We start from the raw sequence: 24,372 nt of genomic DNA, 5'->3' as shown, positions 1-24,372 counted from the left end.
CATTGACTAGTTTGGTATTTTGCCTCTCTGAAGATACATAATAATTTGTATAGAGGCGTGACTGTTAAATGTACCATAGAAAGCACTTTGAAATCAGCCTGATTAATTTCCATCAGCAACAGATCAGGGCCCAATGGATTTCAGTTGGGACTGTCATCCCCAGTTAGGATTGAGGGCTGGCAGATTTCAATCTCTCCAATTTGTGTGATACATACGGTGACTTCTGTGCAATGTCTGATTGTAGACTCCAGACTGCAGCACTGTTTATGTTTTACATTTTATTTATTTCAAATTCATTTTTACATGCAGTATGCAGTATTAAAGTGAAATGTACAGTATCGGCAAGCGTACCTTAAATGATAACGCTTATTGAGTGTCTTGAGCTTCCAGTGAAGCATATGATTCCTCACTCATTTACTGTAAAACAGAAACATTTCGCGAGCAAGAAATGTTTGCTAATTTGGCGTTTATTAAAAATCCTCAAAATGAATGTGCCATGAAATATATTATTCATACATGTTATGTGTGCTACTTAATATTTAAAGGTGCAGTGTGTTAAAAACAGAAGGAAAGAAAAAAAAAGAAAAAAAAAACGTTCTGGGTGTTTCTTGTAAAATGTTATCAGTATACCAAGACATCCAAAATGTTAACTAAGAAAAACGAGGCGATAGATCTAAGACACAGCTCGCACATGGCACTCATAACCCCACTGCTGCTGCTGCAGGTAGCAGGATAATGGCTGTTTAGTTCACAGAGTGATCACCGAGTGGCCAGAAAGCTTCAAGAAGGGGCTCTTATTTTGACATTAAACTGACCTGTATTTCCTGATCGGCCCTACATAAAAGGCGGCTGTAACACAGCATCCAATCTAAATCCTACCGAGGCTCAGCATCCTGCAGAACCGGAAGAATGATGGCGATGTTACAAAATATTCCAGGTAAGAAATACCATCCAATCTAACATTTATATAGAGAGAGATCATCCTAGCTGTGCGCTGCAGTAGGCTACTGTGTCATTTATTTATGTTTCACCCTGTATATCTGAAGATGGATCTGTTGTATAATTAAAGTGCTTTATGTTGGCTGGAGGCCAAAAACGCCCACCGAAGCACCAGCATTTTATCTGTGCCTAAACATAGGTGTACTAGAAGTATATTGTTATTATTATTATTATTAGATATAGATAACCTGTAGTTAGTACAAATATACTAGCAATTGAATTAACACCTTAAATGATGTATATATTAAAAATAAGTAACATTTGTTTGCACAAACATATATTTTTCTTCAACATGAATGCAGCTTTAGCATGTTTTCATAACGGTCTAGTAGAGATAAGAGTTAATCTGTTACAATGTTAAAATCTATCCAGACCACTAGAGAACGCTACCACGCTGTACAGCCTAGTGTATAAACTCAATCTGTGGAGAATAATGGTACTGCTGTAGATATATCTGACAGATCCATCTTCAGATTGTGTGACCCTGAGCAAGTCACTTAACCTCCTTGTGCTCCGTCTTTCAGGTGAGTTGTAAGTGACTCTGCAGCTGATGCATAGTTCACACACCCTAGTCTCTGTAAGTCGCCTTGGATAAAGGCGTCTGCGGAATAAACTAATAATATCTGTGTGTGAATGTGAGTCCGTTGACGCAGGCGGTATGTAAAGGACAAACACGTGCGGGTTCGGGTCGGGTTGCAGGTCTTATTAAAGCGGGTCGGGTCGCGGGTAAGAAGACTATGTTGGGGGTTCGGGTCGGACCCGCGCAGGATTAACAAGTGTTTGGTGTCAGATTGTGTGTTTAATAGTAATGACGCAAAAGACGCCCCCAGGTCCTTTTTTTTTTTTTTTTTTTTTTTTTTGGTGTGTGTGTCGCAGCTGCGCAGTTTCACACGTCTGTATTTTCCGGAGAGCTCAGTTTCAAGACTAGCCACGCACTTTGTACACACTACGTAACTTTTATAGTACTGCAGCTGACCCATTTTTTTTTTTGTCGATTTCCTCAAAAGACCACAGTGCAGAAATGCTGTGCCTTAATCCGACCATGTTGAAGCTAGTAAAAGGTAAGCGATTAATTCGGTGTCGTGGTAATGTAAGCTGCAGAATAGGCTTGCTTGCTGATCTGATTTACATTAAATTGTTTTTATTTCATGTCGTCGCTGTTAAGTGCACACACCCCGATGCACCTTTGTACTCCGCGCACACACACAGCGGCCTCCGGGTTTCAGGGTCTATTATATAGGAGTTGTGTTTTTATTTATTTTTACGAAGTCGTTACAGCAAACGTTTCAAACAAGTTATATTGATTTCATGTACTAACACTTTACAGAAATACAGTTTCAATATAACCCCCTCCCCCCCTTTTGGACTCATTTATTTTATAATGCAAAACATTCAAAAGTATCGACGTAATAAAACAGTCCACTTTCAAGGTGAATAAATAACTCTGCTATATAATAATGTTAATAAAACTAATGTAGTGACACAGGACCTTAAGTGACGGGTCCTGTTATAATGACGTGATAATCGATATGCTATCTGCTTGTTTTTTGTTCCCTACCCTTGTTTACCTTTCCAGTAGTCATAAACAGCTCCTTGCCCAGTTCCAGACAGGAGCTTGCACACTTAGCTTCAGTACAGGGGCTGGAATGCATCGCCCCGCTGGTGAAGACTGTGGAAGAAACGCCAGAGCCTGTCACTGCAGACATCACTGGAGAAATACCCAGCTGGATCAATGGCAGCTTACTGAGGAACGGACCGGGGAAGTTTGAATTTGGAAATCAAAGGCAAGTACTTTTATAAGTTTAAGCCCCCCCTGGTTTTCTAACCAATCACCACAAAACACTACACTATTTATCTTGCTCTGCCACGGCTGCACTACTGTTTACAGCACATGCTGTAGAAATGTATTTTCTTGTTTCTCAGATACAACCACTGGTTTGATGGGATGGCCCTGTTGCACCAGTTTAAAGTTGAGAACGGGACTGTTAAGTACAAGAGCAAGTTCCTGCAGAGTGACTCCTTCAAGATTAACAGCGAGCACGACCGAATCGTGGTTTCTGAGTTCGGAACTCTGGCCATGCCCGACCCCTGCAAGAATGTCTTCCAACGTTTTGTGTCCCGGTTTGAAATGCCAAGTAGGTCCCTGGAACGGAACGTCATGCACCATTCAGAGAGATTTAAAGAGCACTGCAGCTGACAGATAGTTAAATAAACCTTCTCCACCATCCATTCATTGTGCAAGTCTCAAGTATGCAGTTTTGAAAGAGTACAGTTTAAAATCTTCAGGGAGAAGTGCACGTCCGATTGGGAGGAACCTTACGAGGGTCACGCTGTTGCACAGGTTATTGATTCTGTTGTAATCTGAGAGTGTGTAGGGGTCTGTCCTTCATGTATGACTGCATGCATCATTGGATAGCCTTGCAAGCTGGGGAAGCCTTCTCATGAGGGTCTGTGGTGCTGGTCTGTTTCAGAGCCTACAGATAACAACAATGTGCACTATGTGAAGTACATGGGGGATTACTATGTCAGCACAGAAACCAACTACATGCACAAAGTGGATCCTGAAACCCTGGCAAGCATGGAAAAGGTACTGGGCTACTGTTACAATTCAGAGGTGTGACTGTAATACTTGTTCGGTACTTTTTCAATAGCTCGAATGAGCTATAGAAAAAATGCGAGAAGCACTTCTGTGCAGCAGAACGCATGCTGTTTATTTTAGAGATCATTTACGTTTTCCTTTTCAAGATACCTTTTTGATAGTCAGGTTAGCGTCAGTCTTCCTAGAAGTAAAAGCCAGTGCCATAGCGATCTGCCACTTTGCATGTAGTTTTTGTTTTTCTGTCAGTACACCGCTGTGCACTAGATGGCGCTGGTGCTTACTAATATGAAGACACTTTGGCTTATCTAGCCTGCAGTACGTACGTCTATGGCAGGCAACTATAACTGATGATCAGCTCCTGAACGTAGATTTCTCGGAAAATGCAGAAACGATATGAAAGTAACGATTGCAAGCATCATAAAAAGATAACAAACAGTCCAAAAAAAACAATTGTTGGAAAGCGTAATTGAAACTCTTAGATAAGACGTTTGTTTATTCTCCCGGGTCGTCATTGCATAGTTCTGTTTCTTTTTTAACAGGTCGACTGGAGCAAGTTTGTGGCTGTCAATGGAGCCACTGCCCACCCACACTACGATCCCAATGGCACCTCTTATAACATGGGCAACTCGTACAGCAGACAAGGTGTGACCGTGGATTACAGTGCACTTCTGCAATGACTCTGGCGCTGAATATGGTAGCATTTCACAATACATAAAGAGACTGGAATCTATACAGTGATTTCAGTAGTAAAGTCTCAACTCATTGTAAGAAAACAAGGCCTAATATTTTCTTAATATCTACGGAGTCCTGAGAGTAAGAATGACCAGACATGACTAACAATTTAAAATCACAGTAATCGGGCTTTATTATTAACATACAGGGAAAATTATACAGAGAAATTTACTGCTACTAGAGTTTATGAATTAGCCCTGATACAGAGCAACTTAAAGTAAAATACTTCTGTATTAACCCTGGACAACCAGCGGTGTTAGCACCCTCCTGTGTTTTCCAACTGTGAGGTTAGCATTGTAACGGCGCGATGAGGAGAAACAGTCCCCGCTGGTTTTGCCTCCCTAGCCCACAGACAGGGCCATGCAAATGTGTTTTCTGATGCATCAGATTGTGTTTGTTCCAGCAATCTGGGTCAAGAGACACACATAATCCGGTTGTGGTCCTGTGGTTTACTTGTTTTTTTTTTTTTTCTCAACAAGGAATCCTTGTTTCAAGTTCATTGTGAACAGTACCTAGCTCTGTGTTCAAAACCAGCAGCAGAACTATTAATATCTCAAAGTAAAGACCCGTCTCCATACCTCTGTCCAGTCTGTCATCCACTTCCTTTCCAACTGCGTTGTCTGCTCCTGCTTGAAGCCTAGCATGGGTCAATACGTTTGCTTGTTTTGATTGGCACTAAAAGCCTGTAAGGCATCTAAATTGTGTAGTGACTTCTCCTTTTGTCTTGGTCCAGACCCATTGCACTGTCATGCAGTCCCACCACTGCATTGATGCTGCATGTCCTTCTTTTTTGTACGGTGCCTTCAGTTACTGGAACAATGTTGTATTATTTCTGTAATCTAGGTACTCGTTACAACATCATCCGGATCCCCCCACAGAAGACGAATGACAGCGACACCCTCCAGGGCGCCCAGATTATCTGCTCCATCCCTCCGCAGGATGGCGCAAAGCCTTCCTACTATCACAGCTTTGGTAAGGTTCACCTGCTTCCAAGCGGCTCTCTTAAAAGGTATACTTTTAAATCGCCTCCGTTGTCATAATATTTAATTCCACACCTGATTTTAATGTCTTCTGTGTCATGTGGGGTTCTGCTTGGAGTTTTATTCGCTAGACTTGCAAACAATCCACCAACACGTGCTTCTGAAAAGACTCCTCACCTTTTGTCATTGGAGAGATTGATGCGGATTTGGGATTGGAATTCTGTTTGAGCAGTTGAGTAAGATGTACTGTAATAAAGTTAAACAAGATGTGATTGGGCGTAACTTTGGCCTCTTAGCCCCGTGTCTTTTTTGACTTCTGTATCGCATCTTCATCGTGGTTAATTCCAGAGAGCAGATTTCTCTGTATTAATCCCATACACCATTCCCAGAAGAAATTAGAGCGGGTAGTCGCTGACGAATGGTCAAGTACCCCATCCAGAACAATATGAATGACTTGCAGATTAGTCTTTAGAATAAAACAAGAGTGTTGTATGCTCAGAAAAGAGAGAGTCAGAATCTAAAACGCTTATATATAGTCTTTTATCAGCGTTACTATCACAAATTACCGTGGCGGTGTACAGAAAAGCACATTTAGAAACATCTTGTCTACCAGGCCTTGTATTAACGCTTCTCTGTGTCTTGTACTGAGAGACAGCACGTGGAAATCTTGCATATCTAAGTGCAGTATTAGCTCGTATGCCGATTTGTGCAATTATACGATAACTCTGAAATCCCTGATTTTTGATTTGCTGCGGCTCGTGGTCTCATCGATGTCTTTTGTTTTGAAGGGATGACGGAGAACTATGTTGTGTTCATCGAGCAGCCCATTAAATTAAATTTACTGGAGATTATCGCAGCGAAAATGAGAGGGAAGTGCTTATCGGATGGGATCAAGTGGGAGCCGGATCATGAAACCGTGATTCATGTAGCAAGCAAACAAACAGGACAAGTAAGCATTTTGTATTTTCCAGCTTTAAGAAACACTGCAGAAAGGACTTTTATTACTGCATGAGATTTTAGTAAAAAAAAAAAAAAAAAGAAAATGGAATCTGTTTTTGTTTTGCATAAGTGACCTGGAACGAGCGCGCTGCCCTGAGGCTTCTGTCGCTCTCTCTCAGAAATGAATGCCATTGTTCAAAAGCAACTGCTGTTTTAAAGTGAGAGCAGCTCACAAAACCATTCCCCAGAAGGTTGAAATTGTCTCCCCCTTTCAAAGGCTTATTTTCTGTCATTTAAACAGTATAACAGATCTCCGGGGGGGGGGGAGACATAAAACTGATAACTTCCTTTAACCAACATTGTACCAGATGTCTTAAAACAAAATGTTTACTATACCCTGTGTTTCTTTCAACTGCACGCCACAAGCGAGTGGAGGTCAGAGCCTGTAACACACAGCACAGTCCGGCACACATGCAGCTTGTTGCAGTCTTGTTGCATTGAGTCTGTGCTGTCTGTGCTGCCCGTGGCAGACCTAACCCCTGGCAGATATGAGTGACTGTCTGGCGTTTTCTCTTCCATAGCTGATCCCTGTGAAATATTACGCCAAGCCCTTGGCCATGTTCCACCAGATCAATGCGTTTGAAGACCAGGGCTGCATTGTTCTGGACCTGTGCTTTTCAGATGATGGAGGTGCTTTGAATAACTTTACGATTCAGAATCTGCGCAAGTCTGGACAAGCACTAGATGAGGTAACTATGGCCTCTGTGAGATTTACGATAATTGAATATTTTTATGGGGATGACCATGTATAGTATGATATGTTAAACCGTGCAAAATGAAAGTGAAGACCTGTATTTCATGAATACATCATTGATTTTATTCAGTTTCTTTTGGTCTTTCTAAATTTCAGCACTATCGAGTGTTTTAATAGTTATGGAAGATACAGATTTCAGCAAACGTCTTTGTCAGAGTAAGTTTTGCCACAGTGTTCCTGATTTAAGGCTGCACTGAATTGATCCAAGCAACGGAAAACCGAAATACTGCCACTTTCTAAATTTATAATTAAAATTTAATAAGAGGTTCAGTGTTGCTTACCGTACATATGTGTGATGTACTGTACAATACAGTCACAGGGCATTACTGGCTGGGAGAGTTTGACTTGTGAACTGCTGTTTTAAAGAGCCAGTCTTGCGTCTAGATAATACCTGTAAGGTGTATTGGACCTTTCTGTGGGGTTTCCTATTTCCCGGTTCACATGGAATAGCGTGCAGCACTTTTTTAGGGATTTCTGAACAGCCAGCTTGGTTGCAGTGTTTACAATAGAATCGCACAAAAGCGTTCTGAAGTAAGGTGTAATCGATCCTAATTTAAAAAGGATGCCTGTACAACACCACGAAGGCTCCTGAGTTGTCTTTTTTTCTTGGAACACTTGGAACCTCTTCTGTAGCTTGATCTCAAGTTTCCGATGCTCTCTCTGCTGCTGTTGCAGATGTACAATACCACTGCCAGAACGTTTCCACGCAGGTTTGTGCTGCCCCTCACTGTCGACTCCAGCACGGCCACCGGACAGAACCTCAACACGCTACCTTACAGCTCTGCCACTGCAGTGAAGAGAGACGACAGGAAGGTAAGGATGTACTCTCTGCAGAGACAGGACCCTTTTTATTGAGTGGTGTTATCACATGCTCCAGCCCTTCAATTCGGTACATTTGTATGCTCATTTGGCAGTTTTTCCCGTGGATATACTGTGCATGGTTTGCCATGGTTTTTTTTTTTAATCTTTATTTCCTGCCATATATGTAATATAGCCAAAGTGTCTTTACACAAGAGATGGGGCTGGCTCTTGTTTCTCATAGCTGTGCACTAGGTGGCGCTAGCTCTTACTTCTATACTGACATTTTAACTGTAAAGAACAAAAAAATCACAATCGTTACAGGAACAAAGGGCTGCGTGCATGATCCTTTTCTCGTTGGCGCTCTGAATTATAACTGGGATGAGTTTTACAGGACCCCTTTTCATCCAGGTGTTCGTCTCTCATGAAGACCTCCACCTTGATGATTTAGTGGAAGCAGGGGGGCTTGAGTTCCCCCAGATCAACTACGACAAATACAACACCAAGAAGTACCGCTACTTCTACGGCTGTGGCTTCAGACACCTGGTGGGAGACTCCCTTTTAAAGATGGACATCGAGACCAAAGAAATGAAAGTAAGTGTACTGTAGTTAAAAAAAAAAAAAAAAAAAAAAAAAAAAAAAATACCCGCACCCCAGAATCACCCCAGTGATTCAGAGGGTTACCATAAATAAGAAACACTATCAAGCGCGGTACATTGTGGAGAGTCCAAGTCGGATTCAGTCATGACAGGAAAGACATTACTTCTGAGCTGATGGCACACGTTCGTTTGCCAGCAAAACAATAGGAAACTGGTTCCAAAGTGGAAGATCATTAGATGTATCTGATCTATGCGATGTATCTGTCAGACAGCTAGACCTGAAGAGAAGCAAACTCGGGTGAAAACCAAGGAACTGCAGCATTTGAGTTCTTGCAACATCACAACATGTTATGGGGGGGCACGGTTGAAAATGCTTGCTGTTTGACATATGAAAATGAAATATTATTTTACCCAGATGTGGAAGGAGCCTGGATTCTACCCATCAGAACCAGTCTTTGTTCCAGCGCCTAATGCAACAGAAGAAGATGAAGGAGTCATTTTATCAGCTGTGGTCACGCCTCAACAGGTAAGAGCTGCAGTCCCTCTCCCACACGACCCTTTTTATTTAAAGTCATCGTGGCTCACAAAATAAACTCCAGCTATGCTTGGATTGAAATGCAAGTCTAAACAAGAATTTAAAGCAAAGGCTTCAGTATATGGTTCTAAAACCGAGGAGGAGGTAGTGCTAGTGGCACAAACATTTTGCACTGCTGGCATCCCTTTCCAGAGTAACTGTGTGCTCCACAGACGCGGGGTTCCTTTGGCGTGGCAGTAACGTTGAATGTGCTGTTTGTTCCCAGGAGAAGAACACCTTCCTGCTGGTTTTGGATGCCAAGTCCTTCACAGAGCTAGGCAGGGCAGCAGTCCCTGTGAAAATGCCTTATGGCTTCCATGGGGTTTTTGCTTCCAGTAAGCAGTAGATGAACTGAAGGAGATTTCCTGGCAAATCGGAGGAGAGGAGGTCGCGACAAAACATAACGAAGGAAGCGAGCAAGAACATGATGTCGGTACGGACTTGCTGGAACACTGCAGAATGAGGATCCTAGTTAAAGGAGTTCTGAATTCTGCTCCCCTGGTTAGCTCTGCTTTCGTGTGTGTGTTATATATATATATATATATATATAATATATATAATATATAATTTATATATTATGGTATACCTGATGGTGCCAATTATCAAAGTGCTTTTTTAATTTTTTTTTAAATAGAATAGATAAATGTCTTGCAACTCAACACTACATCCCTAGCAAACATTTTAAGCAACCCTGGCAGGGATTGTGTGTATTAATCCACAGCTGCCAATATGTCATGAACAATTGCAGGTGCTGATTTCATATTTTATTTCATAATTTTTATTGTTATTAGTTGTGTTTTTTTTAATGAAATGCCTTTTATAGATTTACATTACTAAATAAAATGAAGTGGAAGTACCAGCAAAATATCCGATGTATTCATTTATACAAGAGCCACCTCTGTTCATTAAAGTAGACCACTGTGTCAACCCAAATCCAGTCACTGCAATTCATTCTGTGTTAAAGATGGCACATAAATTCTTTCCAGTTTCAGGATTCCAGTGGTACAAATCTCACAGGCTTTGTGCAGTTCACTACATGTGAATAAGAAGTGTGATCTAGAAGTCTCCACTGCATGAACCAGTTTAAAAAAAAAAAAAAAAAAAAAAAAAAAAAAATATGCAAGTGCCTCTTGATACCTTTTCACAGCAACACTGACATTTGTGTATTTAAAACTATGTCGGTGCCTTATTTGTTGCTGGTTGTACATTCAATTTGAATTTTACATGCAAAATCATGAATGAACAGTAAATATCATTTTGTACTCTCCATGCTTGTGGTGTGCTGTAGATATAGCACTACAGAAATGCTTTGTACACTATACTACACTAAAGGCAACCTACAAAACACCCAGCAAAGAAATTCAAACAGAGAAAACAACTTTCATTCATTTTACAGACGTTAAACCGCCAGCGTTGGGACTGGCGTTCTAGCAAGGGTGGCATCTTGATTTACAAAGGACTGTGACACTCAGTAACACACACAGGTGTGTTTTATAAGAGCAAAACAATCCGTAAAACTGGAATAAATAAATACAAATAGATAAACTTTGATAGGGACACTAGAACCCAAGCTGTAGTTTTCATTTTCTGTTGGAGAGTGAGTGCTTTGTCATTGCCACACAGGAAAATAGGTTACACAACCATGGGTGTTATTTTTCTAGTGCTTTATGTCATCCTTATTTTCTGTAGCTTCAGTGTAATTAATACCCCTTTAACTAGGGTTTAGACTTGTTTTTTATTTATTTTGTGTCACCACGCAGATTACTGTGCTGCTCAGGTTAGATCTTCTGCAGAAGAAGCTGACATCAGCGCTTTGGAAGTCAATGTTTTACAACACCAGTTAACCACTAAAACGAAATACAACTGTGTTCTGCTAAAACATAATTAAGCTTTATTTGACACAGGTCATCAAACATACCCACCCTGTTTTTGTAAATTTGTCACAAACAGGTTTACACCTACCCTCCCAATAAAACAGATTGGATAAATAGAATGAAGAATACGGTTATGAGGAACCCTAGAAAATGAGAGAACAGCAGGGGATGGGACAGCTTGTAGACATCTTGCTTATTGAAATCGTGTGTTTTTTAAGAGGGGCGTTCGTGTAGTGAGTAATACCAAGATATACAGTATTTATTTATTTTTTTAAATGTAAAACTATGAACGATGTACAAACAGCACCGTTCACCCAGAATGCTCGTTGATTTGTTTGAGGAATTGGGAGGAAGTGTTCTTGTCCACACTGGATATGCAGAGTCCTGTGAGGTTTCTGATTGGCTGGTGGCAAATCCTAGTGTGAAAGAGCCAGCAGAGTCAGAGCCAGAGCAATGGCTGCCGCCAGGGGGCTCTCACAAGCCAGAGAGGCACTCGCTGAGGAACACAAACAAAAGCATGTGGGCTAGTTGGGTGCTGTTCTGAAAAACGACACTTACTTTTGTATCTGTCTTTTGTGAATTGCCCATATCTCCCCTCGTCACAGCTTTTAAAACAGATCTTTACATACTATACTTGCTAGGATACAGTGCTAATGCTTAAAATGTACTGTGACTCCCTATGCTTTTAATAAACAGCGCCATACAAGACTGGACCCCAATAAAAACCAGTTAGCACCATGACAGGAAACGGGAAACCGAATTCCTGGTCCACAGTGTGAAGTAGCTCCTCTGCCCTGTGTTTTCTGTAGTTCACATCATTATTAGCAGTGATGAGCAGTTGCTTCCTCTGAAGCAAGGTTGTATAGCCATCCTGTCCTCAACACCAAAGCCCTGTAGATAACAGTGATTAAAACACACAATGCCTACGACTTACCTGACGTCAAAGGGGCAGAGGTAGGGGTAACCGTAGCTCCAGAGTTCTCGTTCAAAGCAAGTGCTTTGGTCGTGTCCAGCGATGCCTTTTGTTGAGATGACACAGCAGCTAAGTTTTCAGTGCCAAGAAATCTCAGTTGGTCAATGGTCAGGGTCTGCAAAAGCAGGCACAGTGTTGCTGCTTCAGAGACTGATATGCAAAGTTGTGCATCATCATCAAGCTATCTGACTCTAGCGGTCCCGAGTGAGTTCAGAACCACAAAACAAGCTGTTTGCTAGCTAACCCCAGCAATTATATATATATATTGCTGGGGTTAGCAAATTATATATATATTGCAAACCATGATACTTACTTGAAACACAGCAGGAGGAATAAGGGACACAGCCTCAGGTGTAATGTATGACATCTTCTCTTTGCTGATGGCACTAAATTCAGCACTGGTTAGCGCAGCTGGAAAACACAAATGCAGAGACGTTGTTGTAAATTGAAGATACTTACTAATGGCAGGTGGTGTGGTCGGCTAGCCATTCACATCGGACGCCTGGGTTACAACCTGGCTGAAGTTTGAAATGGTTACAAGTTGAAAGCTTGGGGCTGATCACTCAGATGGCCCCCCTACCTGTTAGGGTTCCGATGTCTTGCATTTGAACCATGGTCCAGGCGCTGGGAGCTCCGAAGGCTTCCACAGCTTTGTTCTTTAACGCTGTCAGGACTGGCAGGGAACACTTCAGCTTTCCAATATTACTTGCAGCGGAGCTGGGAAACGAAGGGAAACACGACGACTTGAAATGACCCTCGAGTAATGCTGCACGATCTGACTCCCGGAAGAGACCAGGTCCTTATAACTGCATAATAAATCTCACAGTGAAGTTACTTTCACAGCACTGAGTTTTTATCGGATTACAGCCAAATGCAATCTAAAACTATAGGTGGCTAGGAATGTGTGATAAACGTTAGGTGCAACGTGAAGGCGGTTATCACATGATCAGTGCTTCAGGCTTTTTGAAAGAGGGCACCCCATTCTAGTTTCAGCTGATCTGAAATGGATAAAAAGCAAAGCATCCATCGCGGAAACCACCCCCATATGCCCAGCGGCTCACTCAAGCTTCTGTCTCTCCACATCGCCATGCATTCTCCCTGTGGGCTCGAGACCACCCCCGTGGCTCACCTGTACTCTGCAGCAGAAACGGCTGCTATCTGCTCGGGGGTGAAAGCGCACAGGAGGTAGCCCAGCGCCAACAGATCTTTGCTGAGCAGGGTGTTCGACGCATTGGATTTCAGGAAGTTCTCAACGATCTGCTTAGCCGTAGCTGCCACGGTTGCCTGCAAGACATAAGACTGCATTGATTGGAAATGTTTCCCTTCAGGTTTTCAAAGGATTTCCTTTCCCAGGATTCAACTGAATTACTAGGTTAGCTACAAGATGGTTGGGGGTGGATACGGTGCCTTTTATACAGGATTTAGTTAAAAGTTGATATGACTAATAATGGAAATCGGTCCGTTCCATGTTTTTAAGGCCCTAGGTTCCTGAAAATGTCCCCCTGTACTTACGTCACTGCTCCAATCCTGGTACTTTCCGATCGCTGCCAGCGCATCGATATTCGGAGTTGCAAAGTAAGTGTTGATCTCAGCGGCTGTGAAAGCCACCGTGATTCTCTTTAGCCCAGCAATGTCATTGTTGGTGGGTGTGGGGTACGCCTATTGAAAGAAACACAGATGCTATTAGTGCTTCCTTTACAGCTGAGCTATATAAACACATTGGGGATATTGCTGTTTTCCTTTTTTCGATTCAGATTTCTCAGATCGAGTTCAGCATGTGATGTGATGTGATTGAACGTGGTTGTGCCGTTGCCTGGCTATTCATATTGTAATGAACTGAAACGCCATTGAGAGTCCCAAGCTGCGCCCTATCAATATGCTGTATTCCATACCATTAGGGCCACAGTCTTCAAGGCAGTCAGCTTCTCCATAGGAAACGCAGTGATATCCCCCAGGATATCGACAGTCTCCTTGAACGTGTCATTGGACAAGCACCCCAGCTGGTCAACAGTGAGGGCGCTGCTTGAACTGCCCAGCTCCAGGATGAGGTCCTTTGTGGGGATGGTAATGCCAGAGCATGTGAGGGCTGTGGAACACACAAAGAAATACATTACAGAACAGTGTATTCTGCTTCACATTACAACATCGGGATCCCTTCTGACAGTGTACCACAATGAAGGAAGAGCAACGTGCAATAAAGCATGGATAAGCATTTTCAAGCCAAGCGAGATATGACAAAGCCTATGTTGGAGTACTTTGGTTTACATGTAGGAGACTGCAGTAAATAGAAAGCAAATAGAATGCTTTAGAATATCACTGAGCATGGTAGTGCGAATCTGCAACTTGTCTGTATATATATAAAAAAAATCATAACTAATGCCAACAGCCAGAGAAAGGAAACACATTTTATTTCACGAACAGCTATTCAAATGCAGAACTCCTGCAGTTCAACTGAAGCTCTTGATCAGCAGTTTAGAAAATGTAGTTCAATTGAAAACGCAGTTCTGAAAAGCTCAAGTACTGTGGCCGTTAGATCCAGCATTACTGCGTTATGCATTGTTTCACTACCTTTCCCCAGGTATAGCTGACCTGGAATGGTCTGGGCCAGGTGTAGCTGTAGTTTCCACTGACACTCAAGACCTGGAACGTGCAAGTGCTGTATTGTATCTCGGTGATATACAAGCAACACGTAGCCACTCCTGTACGTACCTCTCTTTCTCCTGCTAACCTTGAAAAATAAATTAATCACTATTTTGCTGAATGAGCTCTTCAGACTTGTCACGTCAGGAGTGAAGTTCACATCTGCAGGTACAAACCCCTCCGGTTCCTTCACCTGAGACAGAATGCTTTTCAGGGTTTCTTTCAGGTCAACCTGAAGTATAAAAGAACAAAGTGTGAATATGGTGGGCAATGTGGTGTGTGTTACCTGCAAGACAACGGTCAGGTAATCTAGAACTGAAGATCAGGGCCACCAGTGCCTTATCAAATGCACCTGAACAAAATGATGCACTCTTGGAAGCTTCTAATCGTTCTTATTTGACAAATAAAAGTTTTTTTTTATTATTATTTTGCACATGAGGCTGTTAAGAGACACTTACAGACGCAGATAACTTGTTAATCTCACTCTCATTAAACAGAGAGGCAAGGGTCTGCAGCTCGTTCACGGTATCAAAGGTCCAGGTTTCGAAAGCCCTGTTTGAAGGAAACAAATAGAGATGAAAATCCTGCTTTAGAAATCCACAACAAGTTTTGGTTTTTGCTCTACTGAGAAGAGACATTCAGAGAAAGGAGGATTTCGGTATGACCACGTGATAAACAGATAACAAAAAATGTGATTTCCTTGACAAGACCCAGTTAGATGAAAATCCAACATCTGATTGAAGTCAGGTTTTATTTAATAGTAACCCATGTGTGAGTCTGAAGCCCCTGATTGCTCTGAGGATTTGAACAGCCTGCTCTTACCCGTATGTGTCAATGATCTTGGTGCGAAGGGAAGCCTTCATGTCTCCTTCAAACTTGCCACATCCTCTCAGCTGATCTACAGCCTCCTTCAAATTGTTGTTGCTCAGCTTATCAATCTCCGCTGGGCCAAACATGCAGAGTACGTTCCCAAGCTGGTTGACTTGGTTGGCGGTCAGCTTGTCAGTAGAATTGAAGCTCTAGAAAGAAACACGATGAAGCCTAACTTCCATACAGCCTAGCAGCCTTCCAGGGCATACCTTATTTATGAATACTGTCCGAAGGTGATTTGAATATTTCAGTATTTCAGGTCAAGACAATGCCTAGGATTTACCTTTTAATCCACATGCAGCTTTTGCTGGAGGAATCAGAGAAATGCATGACCTCTAGAAGTTCAGCATACCGTGTTACTAGAAGTTCAGCATACCGTGATGCAATGGGAATTGGTATAATAATTCTTGTTTAAGAAAAGCCATATCTTAGTGGCGTGCCGGTACCTTCACATTTCGGATTACACCCCTGTAGCTATTGAGTCATTCCAGTCTCTTACCATGCAGGTCTTGATGTAGTTGAGAACTTCTTCCCTTCTCTTTGAGCTCTTACCCAGGAGTCTATGCTCAGCCTTAGCAAAGACTGAGACGACAAAAGTGCAGTTGGCTGTTGGTACAGCCTCTACATCCTTAAAGGACCTGAAACAGCATCAGAGGGTGAACTGTATTAACTGAGGAATGAGACGCTGCGTCAAACTGCTCTGGACAAAGGTTTGGCATCACCCTATGAGTTCAATGAAACCTGCTGGATAACATTACGTTAACATTTGGAATTACATACCGCTTTGTAGTTTCTCCATATACTTAATGAAAAACTGAAACAAATTGAGAGATGCGACATTTCTAAATCTAACATGAAATACTGTACTACTATTACGGCTTCTGGTAGACTTTTGCAGTATAATTTTGTAGTTTCTTTAATTACAAGATGAATGATCTAAATTATGTTCATATAGTTTATTGTTTTTAATTATGTCTCAGTCCTAACATGCTAGGTGATGCAAAGCTTCTGGCCATGGCTGTACACTCACTCAGCTGTGTACCAAATATTAATATTATGTTGTACGACTGTCTGCTCAGGTCATCCGATTCATAAAGGTGGCTCTGATTCTAGATCTGTCATCAAGCCCACAAAACAACAAAGCAGAGCTCAGGAGTCGGACATGGCTTCCTTGCGAATGCTGGGACCATGACTCACTTTAGGTAGAGTAGATAATTGGAGGGAATTTTGCTGATTTCATCCGAAGTTATGGTGGTGAATGATTTAGCTGTCTTAAAATAAGCAGTACTGGCACAGCGGATCTAGAGGGTGAGAACAGAACACTTATTATGGACAAGACTATTTAAAGTGCAAGCAATCACTAAACGCAAATACATCTCCATTACATTTCACACAAACCCCTCCTTGAAGCTGTTTAGAGGATGGTGACATCACAACAACTCAAACGCCAACACAGGGAGTGAACGAAATGACATCTCTTATACACAAAATACCAGAAGAGACACCGTGAAGAATAACGTGTAGGCCTACAGGTGTTGTGTCATGCGTGAGACTGTTTATTAAAAACAAAAGTGCTTTTCTATTTGCAATTTCGGTAACATTGACTTTGGAGAAACTAGTGTTGAGTTCATCAGAATTTAAAGAAAGAGTGAAGCTGATAAGGGGATCCATTTTACAAAAGGTAGCAAGCATGTGTGTTTTTTGTTTGTTTTGAATATTGGAATCAGGAGTGGTGTTCTAGGCACGGGATGGCATCTGTACACAGGATAAGAGGAACTGGAATTTTGGCAAATACTGCACTGTGATTGGTTGATTTCTGATATGTGCTTTATAATGCACAGTGGTTGATCATATGGCCAGTTTATCAAGAACTTACAGATACACACACAGACACACACACACACAGAGACCCACCTGATCACGAGAAAGAGAGTCGCTGGCAGATAGGGCTTCCAGGCTATCTACTGCCATGCCAGTTATTTGTTCACATGTTATACCTTGTGCAGCGCGTCCAAGTTTCCTTCAACAGAGAATAAGAAATGTAGGCTTGTCATATTGCACCTGTTTGTACAGGTAATATAGGATACTATAAACCCCACCCATCTCCTCGACTGTAGCCAGAAAACAGTAGACTTGAACTCACTTGAAGTCCTCAGTGGTCTTCAGATTCGAGAACGCCTTTGCCATGACAACCAAAGCCTGAAAAGTTAACAAAACCGTTTTACAGAATTATTTCCTTGAACCCGTACACTTGAATCTGCCTTACTGCTTTCACACTTTTATGAAAAAGAGTTCAGGGATTGCTCCATAGCTTTTGGAACTGGTCTGAGCAGTGTCTGGTACAAATATCTGTGTGATTTTACCTGCCCCTTGTTCCATGGCATTTTCCCAAGCAACTCGGTGCTAAGCGCACTTGCTTCTTGCAGCTTTTTAGTCGTCATTTCTGTGATCAGTGCAGGAGGGAGAATGGACAGAGCTTCATCGGCAGACTTCGTTTTCAAGAACTGAGAAGGAGAAAGGCACAAGAAGCCTGGTAAATCTTTATTCACATTTAGAACGCTCATCCTTATTTTGATGGTTCAGTAAACAGGCTGGAAAATGTACTAAATGGCTTTTTTTTTAAATCTCATATTTTTTTTTTATACTCAAAACTGACTGCCTTTTCTTTTTGATCTTTTTTTTTTTAAATTCCAATTTTATTAAATGCTCTTTCAACTGGTCTGTTTTTACAAACTAGCTTTTTATCTGAATCTTTTCAAATTCTGCAATTAAAAACACATTTTGTATCTCTTTTTTAACTTCTGTTTTGATTACATATTGCATGAAACTATTTTTCATTTGATGGTTGAATTGTTCATTTTTTTGTATGTTTGAAGCGTGTAACAGGGCAGAGGCTGGGCATGAACTGGCAACCCTGCATTCATCTGCATTCGTGGTTCTAGAGCTTTTAACCTCTTCTCATCTCACCGACCGGGGACAGAATCCTTAACCGCAGTGCATCACACAACACTGCCAGTGACAAGCACTTTGGGATCCTTGTGATCAAAGCTGCTATAGAAATGTGACTTGTATTGTATTGTATTGTATTGTATTGCAACGTACTGAAAGCACAAGCGATTTCTTCTGGAGTGGCTCCATGGCTGCTGTTGAAGCTGCAAAACTGGAGTCTGCAAAGGCAGTCGCAAGAGCTGCGGCTGGGATACTTCCTAGAGCACTGGAGTCCAAAGCACTGGCCAGCTTTCCCAAACTTGCAACGTTCCCTTTGCTAATCTGTAAACAAAGGGAAAACCTCAGCAAAGGGAAGAAGAAACGCCAGACTAAAAACATGTGCAAAGAGAGTCCAGTCATATAAGGCATGCTTTTTTTAGCAGGGCAACTTCTCGATCACCATAGAGTTCACACTAAAAATTTCTAAAAAAAAGCATTCCTTACAATATCGGCTACTCCAGCAGCCTTTAGCAGGGCTTCCTTCTGGGATTTTGAAAAGCCTTCTATTTTGGAAAGCGTACTCAGCGATCCCACCACAGCCTCTTTGCTGAGGCTGGCTAACTGTTTCATCCCCAAGCCAGCTGCTGCATCTCCCAGCTCACCCAGCTGAGAGGCGTTAAAGCTCATGACGTTCATTGACTTCGTTAGTTTCTGGTACACCTGCACAGGAGAGAGGTTAGCAGGTTACACAGAGCGCAGAGCTCGTCCGATTCCTGAGTATTTGATATTTTGTGACAGTCAACCTTTTTGTAAGCAGGGTTTGTTTTAAATGAAGCGCAGAATTGTTTCAATAACAGCACACACAAGATTAGTTTGCAGGTGTGCTTTTGTGAGTGAAGTCCACTGTTCTTTTGTTATTACACATGAGTATTTTATAGCTCCAGCAGGCTTACGTTTTTCACATCCCCTTTGCAGTTCTTCAGCAATTCCAATAATTTTTTCCTCGAACTATCTTCTAGCGGGTTGGCATCTACTGGATAGAGACAAGCCAGCTGCCCAAGTCTGGAATCAGAACAAAACAACACTGCAAACAACCCCAGTAACAGCGATTGCATTTGAACTGTGCTGGATGAGTATAGAGTCTTCTAAATGCTTACCAGACTGTTTCAAAGCTCTTTTTTATGTACAGAAAATATTTAAATGATTAAAACATGATTTATTTCAGGACAAAAAACTTCAGCTGTAAGTTTATATATATATTGAATTGAAATATGAATAGTTATACTTACTTTGCAATATTTGCTGCCTTTGCTACATCAATGCTGCATTTCTTGAGCCCAGTGAAAAAGACATTAGCTTGTGCAGGGTTTAGGTCGTAGAGACTTTTCCAGAGTTCATTGGAAGAGTTAAAGAAAGCACAGAGCTGTGGACATCAACAAGAGAAATCAGTGCAACTTTGAAAATACTCAGACTGTCTTCATCACATTCTGACAAGCAGCCAACTCTGCATGCAAAACTTTTGTTGTTTTTTTCCTACAGTGTAAACTACCTTAAACTGTGCATTGCGTATCTCCAAACACAGCTTGTTAGGAAGCAGAGCGAGATATTGTTTCCAGTCTTTAGATTTGAAGATAGTCAATGAAGCAATTACTCACGGGACTGCTTTCCATGTCTGCCAGAGTCTTCAAGGAGGAAAGAGGGGCCTGCAGAAGAAAACGGTCCAGCAAAGCCAACTGCTCCACAGTCATCCAACTGCTCCCATTGGCTGCACATGAAAGAGGCAATGATGCGGTTTCACTCTTCAAAATATCTGACATGAATTATTTGAAAGTGGGCAAATTCAATGAGATGGAACTGATCTGTCATAAAATAACTATAAGCTAATTACTGGAGAAGAACAAAGCAGCACTCACAAAGGGTACAAGGTGACTATGAAATCAACACAGATGTGCCTCATTGGACTGCTTTGAGAAGAAGCCGGTGGAGAGTTAAATCAGCCAGACCAGAATTATACTGGTATGTGACTAGAGCGAACCTCTTCTCTTTCAAAAGCGGGTCATGCCTCAAAATGCTAGTTTTGATATGAAGAATCGTATTTTTGATATAAAACCTACGTATCCAGCCACACTGATGAGAACTCTTTTCACAGCAGTAACACGCGACACAAAGGCGCTGTGCTGTCTGTATTTCAGTGTAAAGTTACCTGGTTTCGGATTCAGTTGCTCTATCCACAGGAACACAGCGTGTCTGGAGCCAGCGTCAAGGATATCATACACTTTGTCCAGTTCAGCCATTCTAGGGAACAAACAAATCAGCCATCGTAGAAAACAAAGTCTAAAGACACCTGCAAATATGAGCACTTTGATTGATCTTTGCAACCATCACCTAAAGTCAAGCAGACATCCGGGTGTGATGCATGCTTTGGTTTCTTGAGCAGGGGTGTACGTGGCTCTAATACTGTAATGGGGGTAGGGTAGGAGGTTAATATATAAAGCCCCTGTTGACTTCACTGAAGTAGATGCTCCTTTAGCTAGCTAGGTAGAGGGAGGCAGTGTTGACCTCTTGCACGATCTACTTACAGTTTCATTAAATTGGCCTTGTTGGTTGTATTGCTGAATGTCTTCACACAGGATTCAGAGAGGGAAGGGAGCTTGTCTGTGTTGGCCGAGAGGAAAGGCGTGATATCTGCTGATGCAGCCAGCTTGGTTGCTAGTTCAGCTTCCCATTCTGTACATTTTTTAGGACCTGGAAATCGACAAAAAAGTCGGGGTGTGGTGAGAAAATGCTCTTTCAATTTGTAATTGAAAATCGATTGTCAATTTAAAGGCAACTGAGTGGAAATGATGGATTTTTTTTTTTTTTACGTTCCCCATAGATGGCATCCAGCTTTCACTCCCTAAATGAGCAAGCTCATCTTTCAACAACATTCAAAGAGTTTATAACGAGTCTCACTGGAGAGGGGGTTGGGGTGTCAATTTAAATCCCAGGCTAGGCTATCATTTCACTGCAAACTATATTGTACTGAACTTATACAAAATAGGGAGGCAGGGTCTTAAAAGAAATGGGCAAACAGGCTGAAGAACTGTTCTCTTACCAGGTATTGCAGTGGTAGGGTTGGGTTTAGGGCCAGAGGTAGCAGCGGGTGTAGATTTAGCATTCACTGTAGTTGCAGGTTTAGCATTCATTGTAGTTGCAGATTTAGCAGTAGCTGTAGTTGCAGATATAGCAGTAGCTGTAGTTGCAGATTTAGCATTCACTGTAGTTGTAGATTTAGCATTCACTGTAGTTGCAGGTTTAGCATTCACTGTAGTTGTAGATTTAGCATTCACTGTAGTTGCAGGTTTAGCATTCACTGTAGTTGCAGGTTTAGCATTCACTGTAGTTGCAGATATAGCAGTCGCTGTAGTTGCAGATATAGCAGTAGCTGTAGTTGCAGATTTATCAGTAGCTGTTGTTGCAGGTTCAGCATCTGCAGTTGCTGAAGGGGTAATAGCTGCAGCAGTAGTTGCAGGGTCAATAGTAGCTATATCTGATAATAGAGAGAAATAAAAATACATTTCAATGACTTTATTTTGGGAGTCAAGGAACACTTTTGAAATCCACTCTCAGCCAGTGGTTTGGTCACGATGGAAACAAACCAGTTTGATTTCAAATCGCTTTCAATTCAGTTCCGGTGGCAGAAGGAAATGCAGCATAAAGATTATCCTGGAAGCGAGACAGCTTGCTTTTCAATATTCTTTTTTTGAATCCATGAATCCATTCAAAACTAATAAAGTAGGATCAATTAAAGGACTGCGCTTACCCGCTGATGACATCATCAGGCAAAATGAGAACATGAGCGCAGAGTTGAGCGCAAAAAGAGCGGACTGGCCCATCACTGCAATCCGAGTCTGACACAACTCTCCTCCTAAGAAAGAAAAAGGATTTCGAAAGAGAAAGCAATATAAAAAGGGCTCATTAGTCTTGAAAATCTGCAGACAATTATTAAATCTAACTAGGTAAACATTCAAATGGCTCATTTCTGTAATAATCTGTCCGCCTACAATACTAATACCTGCCCTGTCTGTGGTGTTTACTGCAGTAAATACCATGTGGCTACTTGTCTAAAATGTATGCAGGATACTTCATGCTTCCAGTTAACCACTGATTTACAACTCTAATGCATTATAATGATCACACATAACCATTACAATAATTAGAACCATGGCGTTATACTTCAGTGTGGTATTCAATAGGACTGAGCGACACTGCACCTTTCTATCCTATATTTCCCTTTGTAAATTATAGTCATCAACACATGTCTTCAATTAACTGGAAGATTTTGAACCTGCACGAAAACAATCAGCAGTCAGTAATCTAAGGTAAAACTTACTATAGACCAACAATTCAGCTAGGGTACTGAAGTCTTCAGACAGAAGGTAGTAGACGGTCTTACCTGTATGGGTGCTACTGGACCACCTGCAGATTTCTTCCCTGCATTCTGCTTCTGTATTTAAACCCATAAGGGGGGGGGGGGGGGGGCTCCTCCTTGCGACACGCCCACACGCTTCAAAAATAGAGGAAGCATCTCTGTGAGGGAGTCCTGGCTGCTGTAACCTGGATCCTTGGATCCTCACTTTGTTTTTACATAACAAAGAGGCCAGCAAAACAGCATTGTATCCATGGTGTACCTGTAACTAACAGCCTGCAACCAGTCTACTCAGCAGGCACCATTCCAGAATCAATCGGAAAAAACACTAAATAATAATGTAAGGATTAATGCACACCCAACTGTACATGCTAATGCTGGAATTCCATCAGTTGTAAATGGTGGGAACAGTTTGATGATTTTCTGACTTGTAAAAGAGATCCTTATTTAAAAATGGAAAAAAAGGAAGTAAAGAATAAATCGCCCCCAAAAGAAAAAGAGATTCTTAATATCAAGTGACTTCTCTGTAAAATAAAGGAGAACGCATTCGTGTTTGCAAATCACTTCAGCTTTAACTTTCGCTGCGTTTTCTAGAATTTGAATATGTTTTTTTAAATGGGATATCATGAAAAATACGTGAACATGATTTAAATGAGCGATCAGCCCCTAAGCACAATGCTACCCCTTATACGATCTATCTATAACCAATGCCAGATGAAGGCTCGGGTCTCCAGAACTGGGTTTGTACAACAGTGACTGGCAAAAGCACCTATCACACTGAATGCCAAGGGGTCTAATAGAAAGCCAGGAGGTTCTTTGCCATGCTGGGTAGAATAACATGTCACTGAATAAGGAGTCCAGACATTTTCCAAATAATGTTGTCCTTACAATCGGTGAAGAGACAGCTAGTCAGGTACAGTCAGCAGCGCACTCTCTAGTGCTTTTATAGTTTACTTTCTGGTACAGGTGCTCAGTGCCAGCTCTGAAATACATTCAGATAAGGTTTGATAAGGATTTTTAAAATGTTCTTATAACACAGCAAAATATATGTATCAACAACAGCATTTCACTATGCTTGCCCAGTTCCTTTTTGATTTCTTTGGGTGCACAGCTATACTGTATATAAGGGTCCGTGACAACAGGTGCCAAAGACTATCATTAGCATTCATTTGCGTGTGTGTGTAATGCATTTCTCCATAATGAATGTCAACTATATTTCGGTGTCATCTTCATTGCTGGTGACGCTGCAGTTTTTGTTGTTAGTAACAACTCATTTTGAATCCACGTAAATCTGTAATACAAAAGGTATAAAGTGTGTGAGTGTGTAGTTATAAGCTGTGGTGAAAACTACAATGGTTTCTAACAACAAACAAAGTGTTGAGCTCCCAACACAACAGACATCTCCATTCTTTGCTCATTCCTGAATGATTGCTAGGTTACTTTTTGTCTGTTTCATTTGACAAAACTAGACCCAAACAAATAAACAATACAACCCATTATGGAACGAAAATAGATTTAAATATATTGACAAATGTAATGCAGTATACATTACAAAATGTATTATGCAGTATATGCCAATATATTGAAATCTGTTTTCGTTCCATAAGGGTCTTCAGCGCTCTGAGGGTGTTTTGTGCCTCACTTT

General features: G+C 41.5%; 2 protein-coding genes across 3 annotated transcripts; one reads left to right on the top strand and one right to left on the bottom strand.

The window, feature by feature from the left end:
- Positions 1-793: 793 nt before the first annotated feature.
- On the top strand, positions 794-9,899 carry LOC117966694 (carotenoid-cleaving dioxygenase, mitochondrial-like). 2 transcript variants are annotated; one of them, XM_059010093.1, is made up of 12 exons: positions 794-937; positions 2,576-2,783; positions 2,923-3,134; positions 3,471-3,586; positions 4,138-4,240; positions 5,174-5,302; positions 6,099-6,259; positions 6,831-6,998; positions 7,739-7,876; positions 8,273-8,455; positions 8,876-8,986; positions 9,261-9,899. In XM_059010093.1, exons 1-12 carry the CDS (start codon positions 910-912, stop codon positions 9,378-9,380), a joined length of 1,677 nt encoding a protein of 558 aa, XP_058866076.1. In that variant the 5' UTR covers positions 794-909; the 3' UTR covers positions 9,381-9,899. The 2 variants fall into 2 exon arrangements, with proteins under 2 accessions (XP_058866076.1, XP_058866075.1); XM_059010092.1 differs by lacking the exon at positions 794-937 and adding an exon at positions 1,927-2,060.
- A 1,003-nt stretch (positions 9,900-10,902) lies between these two features.
- Positions 10,903-22,786, bottom strand: LOC117397118 (otoancorin-like). Its single transcript, XM_059010090.1, has 25 exons — positions 22,755-22,786; positions 22,122-22,226; positions 21,414-21,848; positions 20,899-21,064; positions 20,523-20,614; positions 19,975-20,084; positions 19,609-19,742; positions 19,273-19,381; positions 18,824-19,039; positions 18,494-18,661; positions 17,755-17,895; positions 17,535-17,590; positions 17,306-17,411; positions 16,589-16,692; positions 15,891-16,029; positions 15,344-15,540; positions 14,980-15,073; positions 14,591-14,753; positions 13,774-13,967; positions 13,394-13,540; positions 13,011-13,165; positions 12,462-12,598; positions 12,195-12,292; positions 11,843-11,996; positions 10,903-11,404 (listed from the first exon to the last, which is right to left on the bottom strand). Exons 2-25 carry the CDS (start codon positions 22,192-22,194, stop codon positions 11,325-11,327), a joined length of 3,468 nt encoding a protein of 1,155 aa, XP_058866073.1. The 5' UTR covers positions 22,195-22,226; positions 22,755-22,786; the 3' UTR covers positions 10,903-11,324.
- Positions 22,787-24,372: the final 1,586 nt, after the last annotated feature.

The sequence above is a fragment of the Acipenser ruthenus genome, chromosome 40 (genome assembly GCF_902713425.1).
Source record: "Acipenser ruthenus chromosome 40, fAciRut3.2 maternal haplotype, whole genome shotgun sequence".
Taxonomy (NCBI): Eukaryota; Metazoa; Chordata; class Actinopteri; order Acipenseriformes; family Acipenseridae; genus Acipenser; species Acipenser ruthenus.
This window is presented reverse-complemented; position numbering and strand designations above follow the sequence as displayed.